Here is a 24,381-nt window from a genome sequence, read left to right as displayed (position 1 = left end):
GCGCAGTAACCTGCCATTGGCTCCTGCAGTGCTCCACCCCTGAGAGATAGCGTGGGTTAGAGCAGGTGGTAAGTTGCCAGGCTTCCCTCTAGCTCCAGGTCAACCTTAAATACGGGAGTGTCTCAGCTGTCAATAACATGAGGATATGGAGTCATCAACAGATCCAGAGAAGCAACATTTGATTGAGACTCATTCGGAGCCTCTTGTGTGGTACGTCTTCATTTTTCATTTGACCTCCTGAAACACCAAAGTTCAACACAGATGGCTTTAAAACTGTTGACTTCCACATTGAGCCAGCCTTAATGTAGATCTTCCGTCTTGTGTCAGGGTGAGCGGTCCAGAGAAAAAGTGCTCAGACTCAGAATTCGGTGAAGACGCCCTCAGTGTGGAGGGGCTGTGGCAGCACGAATGGCTCTGCCAAGAGGCCGATTGGAGGTCGGTGACTGAAAGGGACTCGAGATGTTTGGCCAGAAAAAAGCTTTTCACTGCATGTGCCGTCAGCCTCGTGTTCATGACGGGAGAGGCCATTGGTGAGACAAAAGACTCATCACAAATTTCCATGCCAGCAACTCTGATTCTGCCAAAAAAATGAAGTTTACCTATATTCGTTTTTTACTGTGTCATGCATAAATATGTAAAGCTTGCTGAGTTTGAATCGCTCCATACAAACTTGATCTTAAAGTGACACACTCAGGCTTCCTCTGCCCAAACACACATACGGTTTCCTCTGCAGGTGGATACGCCGCCGGCAGTCTGGCCATCATGACGGACGCAGCTCACCTTCTGACTGATTTTGTCAGCATTGTAATCAGCATCTTCTCTCTGTGGATCGCATCAAGGCCTCAGACAGGAACCATGACTTTTGGATGGTATCGAGCTGGTAGGAACAAGTTTCTCACGAGTAGCTCTCAAGAATACACTCACCAGCCACTTTGTTAGGTACACAGGTTAAGATTCATTCCGAAGTAGCAGTACAACATAGACGGGTCAGAATTTGGAATAAACAAGTCAAAAGAATGAATCTGTCCTGCCTTGTATCGACAGTTTAGGCTGGTGGAGGTGCTGATGTTATGGTGGGATATTTTCTTGGCACACTTTGGATCCCTTAACTGAGCATCATTTAAATGTCACTTTTGATGGCAGCATCCTGCAGGAAAGCAAACAAAGCTCACATCATGTCAATCTGGTTTCTCGAACGTGACAGCAAATGCACTGTACTCAAATGTCCTCCACAGTAAATAGATCTCAATCCAGTAGAGCAGGGATGTGGTGGATGTGGACTGTGTGCCATAATCATGTGAATATGGACCAAAAGCGTACAGCTCATTGTTAAATCTGTACCATGAAGAATTCAGGCAGTTCTGAAAGCAAAAGGGCGCCCAACCCGATACTAGCAAGCTGCCCTTTGAATTTATGTGCACATTAGTCCACATGAGTTGCACATACTCATATCCTTCATGTTTTCGGGGCCATTTCTGACTCTGTTACTGTTTCACGCAGAGATTCTGGCCATGTTTCTATCAGTCGTGTCGATCTGGGCCGTGACAGTAGTGCTCGTCTTATCAGCCGTGCAGAGGATCTCCGACGGGGAATACGAGATTGACAGTGAGATCATGCTCATAACATCAGGCTGTGCTGTAGGGGTCAATGTCCTGTAAGTGTGCCGAGCTTACTTTATGGATTATTTCTGCTTGGTTTAGGGGGGCAGTCAGCAGAGATGAGTGATGACGTCTATGCTTTGTTTTACCCAGGATGATCCTGATCTTGCATCAGCCTGGCAACTCACATGGCCACAGCCATGGGTTTGCCACCAACCTGGCCCAGAGGGACAAGCATGGGCAGAGGAACGGCCACGGTAATGCAAGTGTGAAGGCAGCTTTCGTTCATGTGGTGGGAGATCTGGTGCAGAGTGTCGGTGTCATGCTGGCTGCCACCATCATCCACTTCTGGGTCAGTGTAAGATTAAAAATAACAGTTAAACAACAAAAATAATCAGGATGGGCTTGATACAGCACTGTACTCTCCAAGTACTCAATATCACTCCATCAATTGTTTCTGATCATATTTCTGTCTTCTTCACAGCCTGAATATAAAGTAGCAGATCCAATTTGCACCTTCCTGTTCTCTCTTCTCGTTATTGGGACAACGCTTCCTGTCACAAAGGATGTTTTCAGGATACTGCTGGAAGGTAAACACACTTCCCTCCGCCTGTGGTGACGTTCAGATTTTAGCGACAGTTTAACGTGTGTATTTTCTGAAGGCGCTCCTCGGGACGTGAGTTTCGGCGCCGTGAGAGAGCTGCTGCTGTCTGTAGGAGGAGTCACCGCCATTCACAGTTTACACATGTGGAGCCTCAACACGACTCATTCTCTGCTTTCCGTGCACCTTGCCACAGGTAAGAGGCGAAGACGGTACTGTTATGTGGAGAGGAAGCAGAACCTGCGCTAAAGCCCAGTAAAAAACAGAATTTCCAGTTTTATTATGCTGTTGCCAAATATAAGTTACTTGAAAAATATGGCAAAAAAACAGAAAAAAATTATTTAGTTATTTTCTGCTTTTGAAGTTGATATCACTGAAAATAGATACATATAAAAATCAAATGAGACTTGGAAATCCATAATAGTCTATTGCAAATCTGTCTGCAGATTTTTGGGAGTGCCCACTGCCCCCTTGCCCCTCCCTTGGTGGTGACCCTGCTAAAACTATGGAGGTTTAATTAGAAATGAAACACCACACGCCCATCCTGCGCCTTTTATCCTGGTCCTGTAAACATTTGTTTTTTTGTTTGATCAGAGTGTTTGTATTCTAAGTAAATAGGATGGAAAACCCTTTGGCAAATATTGATCTATTACAGCAGTAATGTAAGTTGCCAGTCAACTGAAAAAGAAAGTTCTTATTGCTTCCACAAGAATTAGGAGGGTAAGAAGCAGCCAGGTGCAGCTAATCAGATGCACGTGATTAAATGATCATCAGCAAATGATTAATTCATTGATGAACTCTATAGAAGTAAAGGTTTTTGGCAATTTTCTGGAGCATTCTAGTTCTTTCTAGGAGTGAAGGTCCCAGAAAACTAAAAAAAAAAACAAACAAAAAAAAAACTAAACTAAAGAACCCCCAAGATCTAACTCTCAAATTCTACAGGGCTTAGTTAACATGTGAAATATTCAAGTACATTGGTAGCACGTTAAAAAAAAGACTAAGTATGACTTCTCTGCAAATATAACATGGCGGCACAGGTTTGCAAAGTTGCATCTGAACAAACCACAACACAGGAAGTAATGAAGAATATGGACACAAACACCTCAAAACAACCCCCAAAAGGTTGATTGTGTTCATCTGGACGTAGCGTTTTCAGTGGGAGAAATGTCGTCACTCATCCAAGTGACTTCTTCAGTCTCAGCTGACTGCAGGTTTCCCCAATCTTATAAACAGTACATTTGGCCAATGACTGAAACTAGCACCACTGAATGAACAATGGGCTGTGAGGTCAGTTCATTGATCATTAATATGCAAATTCTCATGACCATTGATCAACAACCACTGATCCATGGCCATGAATACCATTCATAGAGAGTTGGGGAATGGCTGCAATCACAGCACTGTAAGATGGTGAAAGATGCCCCCTTAGGCCCCCTCCTTGATTCAGAGATGGTCTTTCCCTTTTCACGTAAGTGGCCTCCTTGACTCTGCGCTGCAACCAGCGCTCCTCCCCGTCCAGGATGTGTACATCCTCATCATCAAAGAGTGTCCACTGGCCTGTAGGTGTAAATAGTCTGCAGAGTCCTGGCCTGGCGAGTTAGCTCTTCTGCGTTGCGCAATCCACTTCACCAGAGGTTGTTTGGTTTCCCTGATGTTGAAATCACGGCAGCCATTCCCCAACTCTCTATGAATACAATCTGATTTATATAGAACACAAAAAACCCACAAGTTCAGCATACACGATAAACAGGTAAAATATTGTCATTTTGGGCTGAAGTTTTATTTACTTCCATGAACTTTTGAGTACAAGCAAAATTCTAGCATCCACAATAAAATGAAGAGGAAGAGTTGAGCCAAAGTTGTAGAAGAAGAGCACTGATGATTAAATCATGTCATTGTCTGTATTTATTTGTTTGTTTTTTCCAGAGGAAGATGCTGATTCGCAGATCATCCTCAGGAAGGCAACAAGGGTCCTGCGCTCCAAGTTTGGTTTTTCCAGCATCACAATTCAAGTAGAGAGCTGCAGGATTTCGGGCAGCAGTGTAGAGGTTTAAAGTTGACTGAACAGGTGACTGCAAAAGTAAAGGCACTGGGTGCTCCCATTTAACAGCTTCATATTTGGGACTGAGGCGGCACGGTGGTTAGCACTGTTGCCGCACAGCAAGAAGGTCCTGAGTTCAATTCCACCATTGGGGTCTTTCTGTGTGGAGTTTGCATGTTCTCCCCGTGTTTGCGTGGGTTCCCTCCGGGTACTCCAGCTTCCTCACACCGTCCGAAGACATGCAGCTTGTAAAGCTTATAAATATGCACAGTATAATGCCATCACTACAATATACATGTTTTACACACTCCTTTTGTTGTTGACATTTACAGGCTGTGTGCAAAATGCCACACTCTTCAAATTCATGCCAACTAATATTTTTACGTCCAGTAGATGTCCTACTAGAGCAAATGAAGCTTCAAGACGCTTTGCGCTGCGGTGAACCAACTGGATGAAAAGCTTCAGTGCTTCATGAAGCTTCATCTGCCCATCACTACATACAGCAACAACATGGGAATAGAGCAGCTGCGAGAGAATTCAGCATTAATGAATCAATGGTACGGAAGTGGAGGATCGCAGTTTTTGGCTTTCCCCATATTCCAAAAGTGCTTCGTCTCTTTGCTATTACTGTCGCCGGCATAATTTGCAGATTATGCCAATTTTACTTTAAAATTGTTTGTAACCGCTGCAATGCTTTCGACCAAAACAGGCGCAGCTTGATGACATCATCAACATGCGCTATCGCGGTAGAGCAGTATAGGTCAAAATCTCTACCGCTGGCCAAATTTATATCGTTTCTACCGTATGCTGTTTATACCGCCCACCCCTAATTCAAACCTCTGGTTTACTGTGAGCAACTCCCAGCCTAAAACGCTAAAAACAATAAAACCACAAATGTTTAATAAAGAAGAACGTTAAAACATTATTGTTGGCCACATGCCGGCAAAGTTATTTGCCATTAGCAATGTTAGTACTAACTGGGTTTTAAAGCCTTTACTTTGAAATACTTAATCTTACAGAAATGTGATGATTTTATGGATAATTAAAGTCAGTCATATATCCACAAACACAAGCTGAAAGTCAGTGAATGCTGCTCGGTGCAGCCAATATCACGGCACAAGCAGGATTCACTGCACTGTTAATGTTAGCTATGTTATATTGCTGCCTCTGTTCGGTGGTGTCGAGCCAAACGGACTTTAACGTGTGTTTGAACGAGCTGACGGTTCACTCGTTAAGCTGAAAGAAAGATGCTTTAATCACAGGAGTCACACATGTGTCCACTGTACCATCTGGGAACTCTTCTTGTTTCGTAATAACACAAACACTAAATCCTCCTTCTTTTGTGCTGTTTTGTAGCAGTGTATACACCTGAGACTGTCACCTGTCTGTCTGTCCTGCACTCTCTCTCGTTTCTTTCTCTCTGATTGTGTAATAAAAGTATGAACATGTGTTTATAAGTTACACTTGTGTTTGAATCCTGCAGCTTATCACACATTTGATTTCCATGTGTGACAACTGCAAGTGTCCAGAGTGAGGACAGACTGAGGGACCCACTGCTGCACATCATCTGTGAGGCTTTGCACCCCTGATGATCCACCAGGACAAACTCAGCAGTGTGTGAGGAAGAGGAGGAGGAAGAGCCAGCAGCAGCTGACAGATGGAGAGAATAGACAGACTGTTCCCTGTTTGTGAAGGACTGCTAGGAAAGTTTAACATAACTGTCTGTCCTGAATCAGTCTTATTAGGTAATGTTCAAATAATTATCATTCCAGTGTTTTCAGTGTGGGAGAAAGTACTCAGGGCCTTCAAGTTACACACTATAGTGTTACATCATATTCTATAAGGATGTTATGTGTTTGTAGACTTTCTGCCCAGTTTGACCCATTTAGCAGAAGTCAGCCTGTTTAAGGCTCTGATATCTATTCTGTATGACTTAAAGCAGTTATGACATGGTCTGATTTTCTCACCCAATAAAGGAATATTTCATATATCAGTCTACTCTTCATTCTATCAGAAACAGTTTTCACAGCTCGTACATTTTCTTTTTACACATATATGTAAGCATTGAGCCAAATTTAGTAATGCCAACATATTAAAAGAACAATATTTGTCTCTTATATATAATACATCTATATATACACTGTCACAGATACTTGTCTTTGAGTGAAGATTTAAGGTGATAGGAAATATAAATAACTGCAACTTGAATCTTTACTGAAGCTCAGTATTTGACACAGAGTTCAAGTTCACTGCTGTAATAACTAATAATGATAAATATTATAACTTAAATATTGGCCAATAAAAAAAATATACTATTATATAGGAACATATTAGGGGTGCAACGATACTCGTATCGATATTGAACCGTTCGATACAGTGCTTTCGGTTCGGTACGCATATGTATCGAACAATACAAAATTTGTAATTTATTTTATCAACTTTCCTTCTGACGATGCTGTCTGTGTTGAGCGCTCAGTGAATCTGCGTTCGACTACTCCGCCTAGGCTGCACTGTCGAGCGCAGATCTACTGAGCGCTCAACACAGACAGCATTGTCAGAAGGAAGAGCGCAGGGCAAGCTAGCGAGACAGAAGTTAAGCTCTGCTTGCAACATGGAAAATTGAACCTCCCCCACCCTCATTCAGATCTGGCGTTTGGAATTATTTTGGTTTTCATGTGACATATGACCCTGAAGGTAAACGCTCATGGACTAAAGTAAAACAGTATGTTGGATGTGCCACGCACTAGTGTGTTAGCGCAGTTAGCTCATTAACGTGTTGGCCGTCTAGCCCCACGCACGGAGATTTGCCGTGTTGTGGCGTTATCGTCATTTCAACGAGATTAACGCTGACAGCACTAGTGGGAACACAACGAATATGACTGCACATTTACGCCGACATCATCCTAGTGCAAAGAAAAGTGGAAGAAGACAAAAACAACAAGCATGCATGCTACAAACTTTACCCGAGTCATTTAGACAGCTGTTAGCACATGATCCTCCTTATGGGGACCTGATATGTTTAATATTGTGGCGAGCTCAGACAAGGTGGAGACGGAGGTGTCGTTTGGTCTTGCTTCCCGTGAGCTAGCCTGGGAGCACAGCCGTTTATTGACATCTGCAGAAGAACACTGCCGCTAGCTAACTGCTCAGCGCGGCAACCGCACAGCAACAACAACAACAACACACCGTCGCAGCGAGAGGGCGTCGTCACCCGTCACTATGGCAACATAAACAAAACATAACTGTACAAACAGAACCCCGAACAGCCCTGACCCGCTACATAGCCCCAACTAAGGGGTCAGTCGTCCCCGACGACCCCATTACCCCACACAAAGTCCTGCAAATGTCCAGGTGCCTTCTTTTGGCGCACCGGCCGGTCACGACCGGCGGGGGAAAATTCACTCGGGTCAGAACATGGGGTGCCACCATCATCCCACTTCTGACACCAATGTGGCGAGCTCAGACAAGGAGGAGACGGAGGTATCGTTTGGTCTTGCTTCCCGTGAGCTAGCCAGGGAGCACAGCCGTTTATTGACATCTGCAGAAGAACACTGCCGCTAGCTAACTGCTCAGCGCGGCAACAGCACAGCAACAACAACAACACACAGGGCGCCCTCTGACCCCGGAAGGACACACCGTCGCAGCGAGAGGGCGTCACCCGTCACTATGGCAACATAAACAAAACATAACTGTACAAACAGAACCCGAACAGCCCTGACCCGCTACATAGCCCCCAACTAAGGGGTCAGTCGTCCCCGACGACCCCATTACCCCACACAAAGTCCTGCAAATGTCCAGGTGCCTTCTTTTGGCGCACCGGCCGGTCACGACCTGCGGGGGAAAAGTCACTCGGGTCAGAACATGGGGTGCCACCATCATCCCACTTCTGACACCAATGTGGCGAGCTCAGACAAGGAGGAGACGGAGGTGTCGTTTGGTCTTGCTTCCCGTGAGCTAGCCAGGGAGCACAGCCGTTTATTGACATCTGCAGAAGAACACTGCCGCTAGCTAACTGCTCAGCGCGGCAACCGCACAGCAACAACAACAACAACACACAGGGCGCCCTCTGACCCCGGAAGGACACACCGTCGCAGCGAGAGGGCGTCACCCGTCACTATGGCAACATAAACAAAACATAACTGTACAAACAGAACCCCGAACAGCCCTGACCCGCTACAATATGCTGCTGAGAATATAGCCCAGAAGAAGCGTATAGTATAGCTTTTATTTTGGAAAGAGCCATTTCTCTGTAATAAACTCTCTTTTCCAAAGATGAGTGATTCCTCAGATTTATTTTTATTACTTTGTTGTTTCAGCAACATTAAATTTAAAAACTGTACTTTTGAGTTAAAATATATATTTATAATTTTAATAAATGACAAATTAAAAAGGCATGAACATTTTTTTTGTATCGAAAAAATATCGAACCGTGACACCAAAGTATCGAACCGAACCGAACCGTGAATTTTGTGTATCGTTGCACCCCTAGAACATAGTGAAGACTAATTATTTAAGAGAATAAAGAGAGGTTAGTTTATTTTGGAGACAAGCTCCATTTATTAAGAAAATTTTAAAAAGGCAGGAACGCTATTTAGAGATTTGTGGGTGGCTCTTAAAAGAGCCGTTGTGGGGAAGTCACTGGGACTTCAAATAGGCTACTCCTTTGGTTGCCAAGACACGGCTCCCTCCGCCGAGAAGTGGGCCATGAACTTCTCCCTCACCAGGACAGCCTCTCTGGAGGAGTTGTTTGCTGCTACACGACCCAGGCCTTGCAACGGCCAGAATTAAACCAGGTCTAAATAAAACAAATAAGGACTTTATAAGCCAGACCTTCTGAGTATCACTACAAAGATTACAAACAGTGGTCCTCATACCACAGTTTGATATCAGCAAACACCAAGAGCATACATTGATATGACACCACAGCCATGCTATCATTGCAAACACTGATAACACAGCATAAATCGAATTAATTTAATTTGATGTTCATTTTATGAAATACTATGTTAGCTTTATGATTTCACTACCAGAAATAACAGAAATCCAACTATCCACAAACTGTCTCATGACTCCACAGAATATTTTCCCTAAGGTCTTGGGGATCATCAAGACGGGTTTTTTTTGGAAAACTTAAGAGGTGTTACGACCCGGCTCGAGGCCGCAACATAAAAAAGGAGGCGAATATCAGAGTGTAAGTGAGAAGAGGTTTTAGCTTAAAATGGCATCGCAGGTTGGCTCAAATGGCTGGTGCCACAAAGGCAAAGACTGGTGAGCTTCCTGAAAAGCCTGCCTCAGGTATGCTTTTATTTACACCTTACTAGGTGTGGCCATTTAGCAACAGCTGAACACACGGAGATTAGGGGCTGCAGAGGAGCGTAACACCACCTCCCTCAAAAGGATTCCTCTAGGACCCCTAAATTTATTAAGCCAAAGCCAAAACTTGAGCACTTTATCACCTGCTCTCCTAACACGAAACTAAATACTCGCATTTCTTTAGTTGGCATCTTTAAGCATGGATGCCCCTGCATGAGGATTTAAAGTTGCCACACTGAATGCACAGAGTAACATGTGACCAACATGAGTACAGCAGTCAAACCCAAAAGGATTATTCAACCTGCTACAACACAAAATGAGAGCAGCCACGAATAATCACATTCACAAGTGATCTGTGGTCTCCACCACACAAACGGTCACTTACAAGTGGCCTCATACCACAACAAGTTACTGTAATATACAAAATTCAGTAAAGCAAGCATACTAGTGAACAACCACAAAATGGAGAGCTATAGCCACACAACAATCACATCAAGGGTGGTTTAGCACCCCGCAGTGTTATTTCCATCACCTGGCCAACAACACTCACAAGTGATCCAACTAAAGTAGCCATATTCCCCACAACACTAAAGGTCACTGATACATTAACGGAACACACATGGTGTACTCTATGCCAACTTAAAAAAAACAAAAACAACTGCTCACCTGCCTCAGCTATAAGACCATAATGGATTCACTTGGCACAATAATTGGCTTTTGAAGTAACACCCTTTCAGATTTGTAACATTCGCAGTATCAACATTACCGCTGTGTGATGTTTGAATCGCCTTTCATCACACACGTCTGTCACTAAGACATTTTGCAGTTATAAAATTCTAAACTTGAATTTTTTTCTCGTGAATTAAATTTTTTTTTTCATATGAACCTTCTTTTTTCTTTTTTTCCACCCTTTTCTTTACTTCTGTCTGCACCTTGCTTCACTCAATAGCTCTCCAGTGCTCGCTAGAACAGATTTGGTTTGTTTTTTGCAGCATCAGTTTCAATTTATTTCAACTGACAATCCAGGTCAAATGAAGGACGCTCCCTCAGATCATACAGGCACATAATTATGAGGTACAAATTTTTTCAAACAATACATACAAAAGAGTCTTAGCACATTATTAAGGACGGTATAGCAAGAGTTAGTCTGGATTGAAACCAGGTCAAAGCAAGCAATGAAATGTTAAACATAGATATGAAATTCCTAATAGGTAGAGATTATTCCGATATGCATTTTTTAAGGTTTTTCTTTTTTTCTTTTTGGGATGTACTGTAACAGTTTAGTTTAACAAACAGTAAAAAAAAAACCCAACAAATCTAGGTAGTTATTAGTATATCACGTAACAAAACACTTTCTGGCGTGATGAGCCCAAAAATTTGCAGATAAGAATTGTTCAGCATGACAAAAATTCCTGGTTTCAACCCACTTTCTGGAAAAGCAGTCTTCAATGTGCAGACTTGGGGTCTCCATCTTTCCAGTAGTTTCTGTGGGCCTCCTGGAACATGTCCTTGCATGCGATTTTAGCTTTGAGTTTCGAGCAAATGAGAAAGGAGCCGCCCATTTTTCTGTGGAGGGAGTAGGTTTCCTCTGGCGGTGGCGTGAGACGCTCTTTCAGCATCACCGGGATGAGGTTGTGGATGCGCTCAGTTGTGCTCTGCATTCCAAAGTCAAAGGGCTTTTCTGAGTTGAAGGCCTCTCCGAGGATCATCACCGCATCCACGTGGGCGTTCTCCATCGCCTTAATGCAGAAGACAAGAAAAATGATCAAGAGGCTTTCAAGTAAAAGTTCAGCATGTACAGAAACCTGCTCCTCTGCTTTTAGACGAAGAGATCAATATTAATTTTATTTGTGTTGAATAGGACGCTGCACCCAGCATCTTGCAACAGAGACTGGAAACAAGCTGAAATAATCCCCTCCATCAGCACTTCTAAAGCTAACACTTCATTCATCGTTGGTCCCATATTTATTTTGCAGGAGGACATGCAGCCAGACTCAATAAATAAATATTTCCTCAACCACAAGAGCTGCAAATGTGATTAAAGACACACAGGCCTGCTCTCAGCCTCAGGGAATAACTGTGGAGTTATGTGAAGAGACAGAGTGAACAACACTGGAACACACTAAACCCACACAAGAACTGTAGTAAGACGAGAGAGCAATGTGATCTTCAGGCACCGTATAATAAAGAGAACAAAAAAAAAGAAAAAGAAATTGTCCACAGTATATACTCTAAGTCATTTTTACTATCATCTCATAACAGTTCCTCTATAATAAAACCAAGATAGCGAGACTGTTCACAAAATATTAGTGCTGTTGTAGTTCCTGTTGGGTGCCACTAGAGGTCGCTAAAGAACACCTAGTAAATACTTTGAGTGACTGAATATTTCAAAACATTTTCAATAAAAATGTGGTGCATTTCAGAAGTTCCTCTCAATCTTACTTTGAACACAGTCAAATTGCTGTTTGACTGCATGAACCTTTCATGTCTTTCACGCTACATTCAAAAATACAACAACAGACAAATCATAAACATAAACTCACAGCTACTGTTGAACTGAATCACAGTGTGGTGCGGTTCATTAGTAAAATTTACAATGTCCGTTTCTCACCTTTGACTCGTATCCTGTGAGGAACTTCATTTCTCTGGATTTCAGTAGGACGCCTTCTCTGTCCTGATCTGCAGCTGCTTTTATAATCTGAGTGAGAGAAATCGCACCAGACGGTTTCACATGTCGAAAAGATATTTCTCAACTGAAACTTTTTGAAATTCTTGTCTGCACAACAATAAAGCACATCATCTGTCTTAACCTGTGTGGTTAACAGATATTCTCACAGCAAAATGACTAAAACAGAGTAACTTGAAAAGGACTGCAGTCCTGTCCCACGATTCAACAGCTTGTAGAACCACCTTTAGCAGCATTAACCTGAAGAACTCGTTTTCTGCACGGCTTTATGAGTCTCTCACAACATTGTGGAGGACTTTGGCCCACTCTTCTTTATAGTGTTGCTTCAGTTCAGTTTCTGGGACCACAGCATTTCAATCAGCTTGAGATCTGGACATTGGGCACCTTGATTCTTCTCTTTTTTCAGCCATTTTGTTCTAGACTGGCTGCTGTGCTTTGGATCATCGTACTATTGCATTTAGCTGCAAACCAAACCAAACCATCACCCCTACACCACCACGGTGTTTCACAGCTGATACGAGGTGTTTGTGCTGATATGCTGTGTTTGGTTTTCTCCAAACATGGAGCTGTGCTTTCGTCTCATGGGTCAAAATGACTTTAACATGTTAACTGAGGTCTGCAGAGTGTGAGATGTAGCCATTGGGTTTTTTTGGGTGACTTTACAGGGAAACGCCTAAATGCTCCAGACCAGAAAACTCCAAAAACCTCTGTTCTCTATAGAGGTGCTCACACTTGCCGATGTTCATTCAATCAAGCACATTTCATTAGCAGTCTTGCCTGCTTAATTCTGTCAATCGAAGCAGTGTGCTAAGTTTTTCACATCCTTTTTTCATATTTGTATGTGTGTTTAGTTTCTTGATAGTCTTCATGAACACTATTTTCCAAATACAAAACAAAATGTTGTAATTACAAGTAATAATCTAAGTGTACTTCATGTGACCAGAATTATCTGGACCTAGAATGGGTTAAGGAGCAGCCAATGTTCAAGAAACATTAGAAGAATATTTATAAAGAAATGACATAACATTTGCACATCACTGTTTGAGAACTAGATAAACTAAATTCTCAGGCAGGTGTATGCATCTTTTTGTTTTTAAATTCATGTAGCACAATAGCCAGTGGGGGCAACACAGTGTACAACAACAATGAGAACACTTCTCACCTCAATGTAGGTATCAGTAAAATGCTTGTTAAATCCTCGAGTAGCTCCAAAATCCAGCAGCGCAACCTGACGTGAAGTCATAAAAAACAGAAAACACGCATCAGTGAAAAGGAGAAAGATTAAATCCACGCGTGTCGCTGGTATAAGTTGGGCAAACTGACCTTATGAGTTTGTGGATCAAAGAAGAAGTTGGACCAGTTCGGATCGGTTTGCATGTATCTGAACTCAAAAAGCTCCCTCAGGCATAAAATAAGGATCTGCTCACAAATCTGGCAGAAGGAGAGACAACTGGAAGTGACATGAGTGGGTGCTGATACTTAAATAGTTATCTCTGCTACATGCTGCCATGTCTCAGGGTTTTTTATTTTATTTTAAGGTGGCATGTACCTCATCTTGGCAGAGCACAGGTGTTAACTATACTGTAAGTAGTGTAGAGTTCAGAGCAGAGTGAAGCTCTTAAAGGCATACCTCATTCCTGAGTTCCTGAGGGAGATGTGTGGCCTTGTCCAGCGGGAAACCAGGCACCAGTGTTGTGGTGAGAACCTGCTTATTGCTTAGCTCGTCTATCACATCAGGCACACAGAAGAAGGGGTGATCCTCCAGCAGCTCGCTACCAAACACACAGCAACAAAGTCAGAAGAAGCGTGCAGATAACCCTTATCTGGCCCTTCAGGTGCTCTGTTACAGCACAGTGCAAATGTCTTGAGCCACCTATTTCTTTATATTTTGCTTCCAAGGGGCCAGATGTTTTTGTCTGGTCTTGAGCAATAATTTTCCGACCTTTCTGAAGGGCTTTCAAAGTTTTTTCTTTGGAAAACCTGGAGAACTGAAACGATCCCAACAGAAGGGTGGCTGTCAAGAAACCGTTTTTAAGGACAGGCTGAGGTACCCACAGTTATACAAGAACTGGATTGAAAATTGCTGGCGAGTGATCTCATGGAGTGCTGCATTTTAGCCAGTGGAAATTCAGAAAAGTACTGTTGGATGTTGATTTTAATTTTTGCCGTATTGTTGCAATGGCGGACTGTCAAACTGGATTGCCCAATGTGGGATAAATAAAGTTATCTGAATGTGAGCCACCATGCAAGACCGTCTGAAAAAACATCTGATTGGCAGTTGCTTCATTTTTCAGCATGATAATGATGCCAAACACACTGTCGGTACAGTAAAAGCACACCTAGACACACACACATAATATGAAAGCTTGCCTAAGAGAGTTCAGGCTGTATTGAAGAATAATGATGGCCATAACAAATATGGAATTTCAAGCTTGTTAGATTTTTTATTTTTATGCATTTCCATTTATGTTGGAACGTGTTTCAATAAATACTGCACTCATTTCGTGAGCAAAATGGAAAGAAATGAGGGGTGGGGCTCAAGGCTTTTGCACAGTACTAGTTGCTGTTTGTTGCCAAATGGCTCCTTTGTCAAAGCCGCCTGCTGCTGAAAATGTCAAGGGCATGAACCCAAATCAAAAATATCTTTAGGACTCATTGTGACACAACAAGAGCTGTGAAGGTGTTACTATGGGAACTATATGGGAACAGTAATGTTTGTGTATACTGTATATCATTCATTATGCAGCAGCTATTATTGTAAGTTGTTGCCTGGTAGGACTTTCCAGGAAAAACTGGCAGAGACCAAAGGTTAAAATAAGTTTGTATGTCGTTAAACAAAATCAGAAGGTTCAAAACACTACAAAGTATTTTCTTGTGGATAAGAAATACAGTACAGTAGCTAAAATAGCCAAAAATACCAAAAATAGAGGCACCAATGGTGAAACAACCTGAATGTCTGAGGAGGCGGGAACACAACTGAATTCTGGGAAGTTGACGCAAAAGCCACGGACTATATGAGGAATATTTTTTAAAACTCAAAATCTAAAACCTAACAATGCATTTATACACAAACTGCTAAATAATACAAAAATATTTAAAAAAATAACAGATAAAGGCCACAAGCCAGACTGTCAATGATGCAGCAGCTCATCTGTCTCACCATGTCATCACAATTCACAGATGACTGCTCGTAAAACAACAAACGTGATCGTGACCTTGAGCAGTTTTAGTGAAGACCAAGTAGGTGATCACTGTGTTTTACTGAAATCTGAACAGTATTGTGTGAGAAGTAGCGATTGTGGCTAACTGTAGCTAGATGGAAGTTCTGGTGCAAAGCACGCTTCTAGCAAAGACAAATAAAATATTACCCAAGCTTAGTCAATTTAGTAAGAATAAATGCAAACAACTCACTGAAATTTTCTGGCACAATTTGCTTCCCTTATATAATCACATTCCAGCGCCAGCTCTCGACTCATGACCTCAATGAGATGCTCAGGAAATAAACCTGGAAAAAGAGGTCAAATGGGGGGGTTGAAAATCATTGCGGTCGAGCTGCAGGTTTACAAAGATCAGACAATAGCAGCTGTTATCCCTAAATGATAAGAAAAATACCTTCAGGCAGTGCGTTGCTTAACCTCAGGGCAGTCATGATATTATTCACGTCACTCTCGATACTCTTTGCTATTCCAGGGTACTGAAGGGAAAGATTTGATTGAGTTATTTTATTCTATTTGCTGACTTATGACCCACTTAACATCTGCATTTATCTCAGCACAAACACTTCTCTCACCTGAATCTTCATGGCTACCTCCCGGCCATCCTTCATTTTTGCTAAATGGACTTGACCAATGGACGCGGCTGCGAATGGCCTCTCCTCGAAGTATTCCAGTTTGTCCCTCCAGTTTGGGCCGAGATCATTGTAAATGACTTTCTGTAGAGAGAAAAAGGAAAAAAATTAACTGGAGAAATGTAACTTTATTTGTATAGTTTGCCAGCGTTCTCCATACTGTACCATCATCTGCTTAGTAGGCATGAAGTCTGCACTCTGTCGAACACGCTCAAAGATTTTAGCCAGCTGAGGATTGATAAAGGCGTCATCTGACAAACAAAAACGAAAAGTACAGAGCGAATGAAACACATGATGATGCCTATAGGGTAAGAACCGTTTTTAAAAAAATAATAATCCAGGGGTTATTGAATAGACAGGAGGCAGAGCTGAAATTTAGGATTAAAAATGAATTGAAAATGCTCAGGGTGAGACTTGCAGATGTGCAGAGGATGTGGATATGCTGGATAAAGGATGGAGCTGCCAGGAGGGGGAAAAGAGGAAGATCACAGATGATTCATCGATGTTGTGAAGGGGGACATGCAGAGAGTTGGTGTCACAAAGGAGGATGACAGGGATAGAGTGAGGTGACCCCTAATGGGAGCAGGTAAATGATGAAGAAGTAGTAAAAACAATCTTCTGGTACTGTACGTTTTCAAGTGTGCAAAACCTATAGTCTTAATTAAATCCTTGCTTTTAAATGAAAAAATACCTCAAAGCTTAAATTTGGCTAGCTGGTATCATGAAGTAAGTTAGACTACAGCTTTAATGGTGCCTTAAAGGAGAGATGAGAATGAACCAAAACAGTGTGTCGAGCCTATCTGTGTTTTGTTTTTCACTCTATAGGTCCATCACTAAGATCAATCTCTTTCACATAAATTAAGCTGTAAAATACATACATTTAAAATATAAATATAACCATTTAATGCAGCTTTACTGTAGTAGAGACAAGTGTTTCCCTATAAATTATTTTATTATCTAATAATATATTCAAAATGTAAATAAGTTTACTGTCATATGGGAAGAAAAACAACAGATCCTCTTGCTGAAAAACTGGAAATAGTTGTTCTGTATTTTTAACGTGAAAACTAATAACACTAATAATCACAAACGGTTTCACTTCTACTCTCCTTGCAGATAAGGATCGTTTGAAAGCTGAAGAGATACTAAACGGACCTTGAAGTGACACCGTTTTGTCAACAGCTTCTTTTTCCCCTCAAGGTCAGTATTAAGATAAAGTTAACGAAGTTAGCCGATGATAACGCTGAAACTGTGTCATGGCTGGCTACCATGTCAGTTTGGATAAGGGAAAATAAAGCTTCTACAAACATCTTTAAAACAAGTGTTGTTGAACAATCTTGTGGTTTCTTTTAAAAGTTTGCCAAGGATTAATGTTTCAAAAAATGCTTGGCTGAAGGATTTTATCGCAGGGATCATACATGACTGCACAGGCCAGAGCTGAAAAACACGACTGCGCTGTAAACATGCTTTTTAAAGCCAACAGTCAGGCTAGACTCTGCCACCTACAATAACTCCACGGGAATTGCACGTATTGTGTACAGCTGGCCCGGTGTTTATTTTTGGGGATGACATTTTAAAGTTGGTGAAGTGATCTCAGCAGACAGTAGGCATGTTTAGTCTGTGATGGAAGTTGAACCTTTATTTGTACACAGACACATGTGGGTTTCCTGCTTATAATATGCCTCAGCAGTTTGTCCAGATCCTCATGTCCTTGTATCACGCGAGATCAGTTAATACTGTATCACTAAAGATTAACTTCTGCTTGTGTTTACAGTGATTAAAAACAGCTAAGATCCATTAAGGTGCATCACTCAGGTGTATGTGTATCTGTACCTCACCTTGAATACTGAGCATCTGTCCAATTTTTAGAGCAGCACCTCGAACTTTGCAAAGCGTCCGGACAATTCTTTGAGCGTTGGCTTCAGAGAGGAAAGCATTCGAATCCATTATGGCCTTTTTGTTACCTAGAAAACACAAAAACTGTTTATAACATGTGCCAAGACAACTCGCAACTGAACACGTGTCTTTGAAAAATGCATCAATCCACAACAAATCCCCACCATTTTTCTTATATTCCAAAATGTGCAAATCCTTTTTATCCCAGCACATTTTGCTTTCTCTGTCTTAAAGTGTACCCACTTCCTAGATGCTTAGTGGGGTTCAGGTCAGGTGAGTGGGGAGGAAAGACTAAAAGCTTTAGGATAATCTGCTTGATCGTGCTTTGTGTGTACAGCTCACTGACGCCCAGCTATATTTATAAGAGGTGAAAAATGTCTCCAAGATGATTTGCTTGAACAAGATTATGATGAGTGGATCGACTGAACACAAGCTTCAGTGGAAGGTTACATCCAGAGGAAATGTGACCTGCTGCTCAAAGCAAGCAACATAATCAATACCACTAATCTGCTTAAATTCGACTCCTGACCTAGAGCCAATGAAGCATCTACAATATCGCTTTCTAACTTTTAGTCACAACATTACACATTTTTTTAACATCAATTTAAATCCACAGACTTTCCATTTTTATTTCCATGTTTTTGTGAAATGCAGAAGTTTTTTTTGGTAGGATCAGGCTTTTTGATGCCAGCGTTTTTAGCGGGATGTTACATAGCTGATTGTTTCTTCTGTACAAAATCTCAGAGCCCCTTATTTACAAACAAAACATTACAATAGTGTCCTACATTTCCCCGAACATTAAACTAGTCACTGATATTCTGTGCTTGCGTAAGCTTTCTGCTTCTACATAAAAAATATTGAACTCCAATATCCAGAATTAGACTACCTGGACATTCTGACGATAAACCGGCAGGTATGTAGTTTACTCACGATTGCTTATCTTAACAGTCTCAGTTAAATGACAGGTCAGCTGTGCAGGTTTAGAGGAGCAGCTATAGCTTTCCTGGCATCATTAGCAAAGCCCAAACATGAGGATCAACCTCAGCAGACTCGTAAAGCAAAAGTCTCCTGCTGTCACCTCGTTCTTTGGGTTTTAAACTCTTCTTGACCACTTCTGCGATTGCTCCGATGCCAAGTCCAACTGCCAGACCTGCAAAAGGAAGTGATTTTTTTTTTTTTTAAAACCAAACAATTCACTGAATAAACTGCTGCAAAGATGAAGTTAACATTACCAGTGTTGGTAACTGCTTGCAAGAGCAGTGTTGCCCTTACAAACAACCTACCTGCATATGATAACTACTGCATAAAAAAAAGAAAAAAAAAAAAAGAACGTGATAACAACAATCAGCAACCAGACTTGGGTATAATTTCTTAAAGCAGCACCAAGGAAAGCTCAGGGGCAAATGGAGGCCAAGAATTAGTGAGAGAAACATTTGATACTTCCACGAGAAGGCAGCTGATGGTTGATTGCACGTTTTCCTATTAGCTGGATTCTCAGGCATGTTCCAGTAATGTTTTTTCTGCTACTGATACTCTGTAATTTAAGTCTTGTGAGGGAGCACGTCAGCACTTTCCACAATCTCACCCCACCTCTTGAAAACTGCTGACCAAGGTCATGAGGTCAGACTCTTTCCACTAAATCCAAAATTAAACTTTGATACCCAAACACTTTACAGTATGAGGAATACAAGCAACAGTGGCTATTCTACTTACAAAAAACAGATGTCTGTATAAATGGCATGTTCAGGCTTTGTGAGGGAGTTTTTACTCAAGTGCATTTTGACGTCTCGCTGAGTTAGACTTGGAGGAAGTGCCAGCACTGCCAAACACAAATTGCAGAACTAGTTTGCAGAACTTCTATCGCAAAAAGTCGTTAGTTACAGACTCCATCCAGGATCATGATTTTTAAAAAGGTCAGATTCTCATTTAATATATAAAAATTTAAGTGAGCTCAACATTAAATTGGTTAACGATTTTTACAGATGTTCTCTCAGTTTAAAGAGCTGCAACTGATTATTTTAAAACACATTTTTGGGGGGAGTGTGATAGGTTTTCAACACTGCTGCTGTTTCACATTCATGCAGATCACACTTTGACAGCACCTGGCAGCAGCCCAGTATTCCCACACAAGCTGGCGTTGTCCAGTTCTTGCCCAGTGGAGCAACTCAGGGTCAAATGCCTTACTGAGAGTCACACTTTGTTTTGAGATTTACAGACATTTTTTAATTCAGGTTTTAATGTGACAAATACCATGGTAAAGAAATCACCTACCTCCAAAGTTTACCAGCCTTCCTATCCGTGTGACGGGTACCTTCTTCTCTCGAGCTTTTTCACTAAGCTGAAATCAAAGGAAATAAAATGTAAACACTTCACTGCAGCTGTGAAATACACACTTGCATTTATCATTAAAACACTCATTTACAGAAAAAAGAGAGTAGATACCACTTGTGTATGCTGCTTAAAGTCCCTTTTCTTGTTACTCCTTGCTTTATCGATATCCTCCGATGTCAGCCGCCCCACTGTGGTGTTGTCCTGGTTAAAGAGCCTCGTATGTCCAGAGAACAGCCGACTTGACCAGTCTTTGTAGTACCTAAGACCTTTATCACATCTTCCACTGCAGGTCCTCTGATGCCCATTTGCACTTCCTGTTAAGCTTGTACTGAAGCAAGCAGCCATAGTGGAGTATCTGTGAAATGTTGTGCCTCTGTATACTCAGACATCTTTCTGGTTCTCCTAAAAGAACAAAACATGACATTCAGCAACATTTATTTATGCAGCTGTTAAGTAAGGATGGGACAAAATGTTTTTTCGCTTTCTCTTGTGATATGTTACCGAAACGCTGGCGCCAAATATCAATATTTTTATTAAAACAAAGATGATAACTAAACTTCAGGGAAGAAGAGAAGAATCTTGCAGCAGAAAAATGGCAAGAAAGCTAACAAATGTGAATTTAAATATTATAATATTCTTAAATAATAATGACAATACACACAGGCACAGCAATGCTGTTTATAAAAGCATAGTTCCTGTTTTTACCCTTTTAAGTGGTATTATACTATGGTGATATGATGTTGCAGTGATGTGTTGTAGGTGACCACCTTGCAATATACACATTTATCAGTTCAGCAGGATTGCTGTATCATGATATTGTTATTATCGAGGTAAAGGTATTGTGAGAGTACTGTATCATGAGTAGAGATGCTGGGACCAGCCGACAAACTGCAGTCGGGGCATCTCTAATCATGAATAGTGTTCAATGCAATGCAATGCAATATAAGTTGTTGATGATGTGTTTAATGGGCACATGCATGTGGAAAAAGCAATATAAAGAGTGGGATAACATGTTACTCATTACATCAAGTAAATAAGAAAAGAAACAATAACTCATAACGTGTAAAACATTACTTTTGGAGTAATGTGAGCTGTTCCCACCCGTGAGGTTTGCAGGTTTGTAGTATCTACAGCACATAAAACCCTTACAGGAAAACCTGCTAACAAATTAGTTCTGTTAAAGTAGAAAATAAACATTACAGCTGTATTCCTCCTGATGCACAGAGCTCTGTATGAAACTCCTATTAAAGTGGAACCGAAGATGGGCTGGCATTTACAGAAATTGGCCCATGCAGAGGCTTTACTAATGAAAGTGTATTATAATAAATACACTGTAAACTGCTATTAGATGCAACATCAGTGTTTGGTTTCAATTAACAGGTTACAAAAATACAGTACAAGTTCATGCTGTTGCCTTCAGATCCTTCAGCTTGGTGCAAAAGAGAACCCCTGGTGTAAGGCGTTATAAATACTAAAACCAAGTGTATACAAATCCAGCTTCTACCTGATTAGTTCAGAGGCTGTTATTTTAGTCCCAAGAGACTATTATTGATTAATTATTAAATATCCAAAGTACAAATCCTTTAATTTTAACTATGAACCTTTATTCCCAACAGCGAATAAATAACAGAAGCAGTGCAGTACACTTGGCAGGCTACTATTTTTTTTTTTTTAAATACCCCTATCAGGCTTTAGGAAATGTGTATCCTTCACAGCCTGCTTCACAAACCATCCCCTCTCACTTCTGCTTCTGTACTACCTGCCTCCAGAAGCCTCGATCTACTGCTGCTGATGAGGTCATCGTGACCAAAAAGCAAAAACAGAACATATCTGCGCTGCATGCAATGTGAAACTTGATCCTAGTCTGCAACTGCACAACACCCAAATCACAGCTGACTGCTCACCCTTGCCGTTCCAGTGGTGTGATGAAAGTTTACCAGCCTCTGGTTCCCGGTGACAGTTAGGCCGCCTGGTGGGGCTCTGTGGGCCGCCTGCTTTACCCACTTAAGACTCCTCCAGACCACGGTGTCGCCTGCCATGCTGCAACTGTTAGAAACCTGCAGGGGAGTAAGGTCTTTGAAACAGGTGCTGGGGTGTCATGCAGAGATGTGTGAAGTGGTGTAGCTCTTCTGGGTGAATATTCGTTTATGTTCTCACACTTGAAGAGTACAACAAGACCACGTATAGCACGCTTAAGCAAAACAAAATAAACAATGCAAAAGTGTGATATTGACGTTGCTAACAGCCTGGACAAGAAAGGAAAATAAAAAAAAACCCCAAAAACAACAACAACACCACAAAGAGAAGCTTTCAAAACAAACCCGAGACAAAAGGCATGGACAAAGAAACAACTTCCACTCACCACTAACAAAAACTTCGCAACACACGTCCTCCCCGCTCAGTGAGCGTGCACACCAGCAACTGTAGCATGAGCCACGTTCACCTTGATTTAACTCGACACAATTCCCTTAAAAACCTCCAGCGGGACGAAGGAAAAAGGCGGGCGACGCGCTGGAGTACGTGCCGATTCTGACCGAGGCTCCCTCGGAGGAAGTTTAACAAACACGGGCCAATGAGGCAACTTCAGCCGCGGGGTCCAGACATCAACATACACCCTTACTGGCTGGACAAACTGTCAGTCGCCCCTCACACGTCAGCACGCGACCGATTGACGTGTCCTCCAATGGGGCGGTGCGAGATGCGAACATGTGAGGCGTTCAAGAGCAACTAGCAAGAAAGAAAAAAAAGGACACATATGGAGGAAAAGGCTTTCTGCTAGACCATGTGCTGGACATGCGCTCTCTAACGTTCGATGTAAGGTTACTGTGGCCACGAGAAGTAGTACAACGCTCAAAGTAAATGGTTATTTATTTATTTATTTAGATAAGGTAGATCCGTATTTGCCCCAAAGGTGTACCAGAGGCTACTCAGAAATTTCCACAATTTACAACAACAACAACAACAACAACAATAGTAGTAGTAGTAGTAGTACAACAGAGAAAAATAATAGACAATGTACTACTGTAATACTAGATATATTTATAAATTTCTTTCTTTCTTTTTTAACCAAATTAATAAACACAATATTTAAAGTGTCTGTGAAGGTTCTCAGTCATCCAGGTCATCGTAGTCAAGCTGATTAGAGGATCATCAGGGGGTCCTTTTGTCCCTCTGTGGGGGGTTACTCCCACTAGGTTTATATCTGGGACTCTCCACCATTTGACCTTAGAACTGAAGAAGCTTCTCGGATGAGAGGTGAAACGTCTTCAAGCAACTTAAAGAAGTCCAGACGCTTTTCTTTGCAAGCTCCTTTGACTACGATATTTAAAGGTTATTTCTCGATATTTTTTTTAATTTTATTTTAGCTAGTTTTTAAAGTTCACAAAATTGTTTCAGTTAGTTTTCTTTTTTTTAAAGGTCAATTTTTTTTAATTAGCCAGCTGACACTTGTTTTCCAGGTCTAGGTTTATTTTTTTGTTTAGTTTTAGTTAACTCTGATAACCTTGCTTACAAGCAGGGGTGTGTCTAGTAGGTGGGGGGGGGGGGGAGTGTAGATCACTTAGCGGTTTACACTATCGTCTAACAACTGAAATACTTCCAGTTCAATAACAAGAATACACATAATTCACTTTGGAGTTGCTATAGGAAGAGGATGCAGCGGGAAATACAGCTAGATCAAACATGCAGAGCAATCCGTTGTGGCGCCACTTGGGAAAAAGGGAGTAGCTTAAAGCAGCTTTTATTATTAATCGAGCTACTGAGAATTAGATAAGCAATTAAAAGTAGTAGCATCCCTGACATTAAAGAGATATACATATAAACAAGTCAATAATTATGATACAATAACATCATGCTTGGTTATATGATTCTGAAAAGTTTCATCCCACATGATGTGTACATTTACTGTAGATGCTTTAAATATATTTTAAATATACAACCTGTCAGCAGTTAAGCTGCTTAAGTAGAAAAGGTATAAATGCCTTTTCTACTTTCCCAAAATAAGTGTCTCGAAATTCTTGTCCAACACCACTTTTTACCCAAAAAAAATCTGTGATAGGACACATGATA

General features: G+C 41.4%; 2 protein-coding genes across 3 annotated transcripts; one reads left to right on the top strand and one right to left on the bottom strand.

The window, feature by feature from the left end:
* Positions 1 to 83: 83 nt before the first annotated feature.
* Positions 84 to 5,302, top strand: LOC102294081 (zinc transporter 2-like). The gene is made up of 8 exons (XM_014331198.2): positions 84 to 210; positions 328 to 530; positions 734 to 880; positions 1,501 to 1,654; positions 1,752 to 1,950; positions 2,083 to 2,188; positions 2,261 to 2,395; positions 4,126 to 5,302. Exons 1-8 carry the CDS (start codon positions 146 to 148, stop codon positions 4,251 to 4,253), a joined length of 1,137 nt encoding a protein of 378 aa, XP_014186684.1. The 5' UTR covers positions 84 to 145; the 3' UTR covers positions 4,254 to 5,302.
* A 5,508-nt stretch (positions 5,303 to 10,810) lies between these two features.
* Positions 10,811 to 23,001, bottom strand: coq8ab (coenzyme Q8A, genome duplicate b). Of its 2 annotated transcripts, XM_005946074.2 has the most exons (15): positions 22,676 to 23,001; positions 22,218 to 22,370; positions 20,425 to 20,715; positions 20,254 to 20,320; positions 19,061 to 19,132; positions 17,925 to 18,050; positions 16,252 to 16,337; positions 16,030 to 16,170; positions 15,852 to 15,933; positions 15,651 to 15,744; positions 13,870 to 14,011; positions 13,563 to 13,670; positions 13,402 to 13,467; positions 12,165 to 12,251; positions 10,811 to 11,292 (listed from the first exon to the last, which is right to left on the bottom strand). In XM_005946074.2, exons 3-15 carry the CDS (start codon positions 20,656 to 20,658, stop codon positions 10,999 to 11,001), a joined length of 1,599 nt encoding a protein of 532 aa, XP_005946136.1. In that variant the 5' UTR covers positions 20,659 to 20,715; positions 22,218 to 22,370; positions 22,676 to 23,001; the 3' UTR covers positions 10,811 to 10,998. The 2 variants fall into 2 exon arrangements, with proteins under 2 accessions (XP_005946136.1, XP_042069271.1); XM_042213337.1 differs by lacking the exons at positions 19,061 to 19,132; positions 20,254 to 20,320; positions 20,425 to 20,715; positions 22,218 to 22,370; positions 22,676 to 23,001 and adding an exon at positions 18,913 to 19,054.
* Between the last annotated feature and the right edge of the window lie 1,380 nt (positions 23,002 to 24,381).

Source organism: Haplochromis burtoni, unplaced genomic scaffold (genome assembly GCF_018398535.1).
Source record: "Haplochromis burtoni strain Fernald_Lab_line unplaced genomic scaffold, NCSU_Asbu1 Contig_435, whole genome shotgun sequence".
NCBI lineage: Eukaryota > Metazoa > Chordata > Actinopteri > Cichliformes > Cichlidae > Haplochromis > Haplochromis burtoni.
The sequence above is the reverse complement of the archived record's forward strand: the minus strand, read 5'-3'. Positions and strand labels throughout refer to the sequence as shown.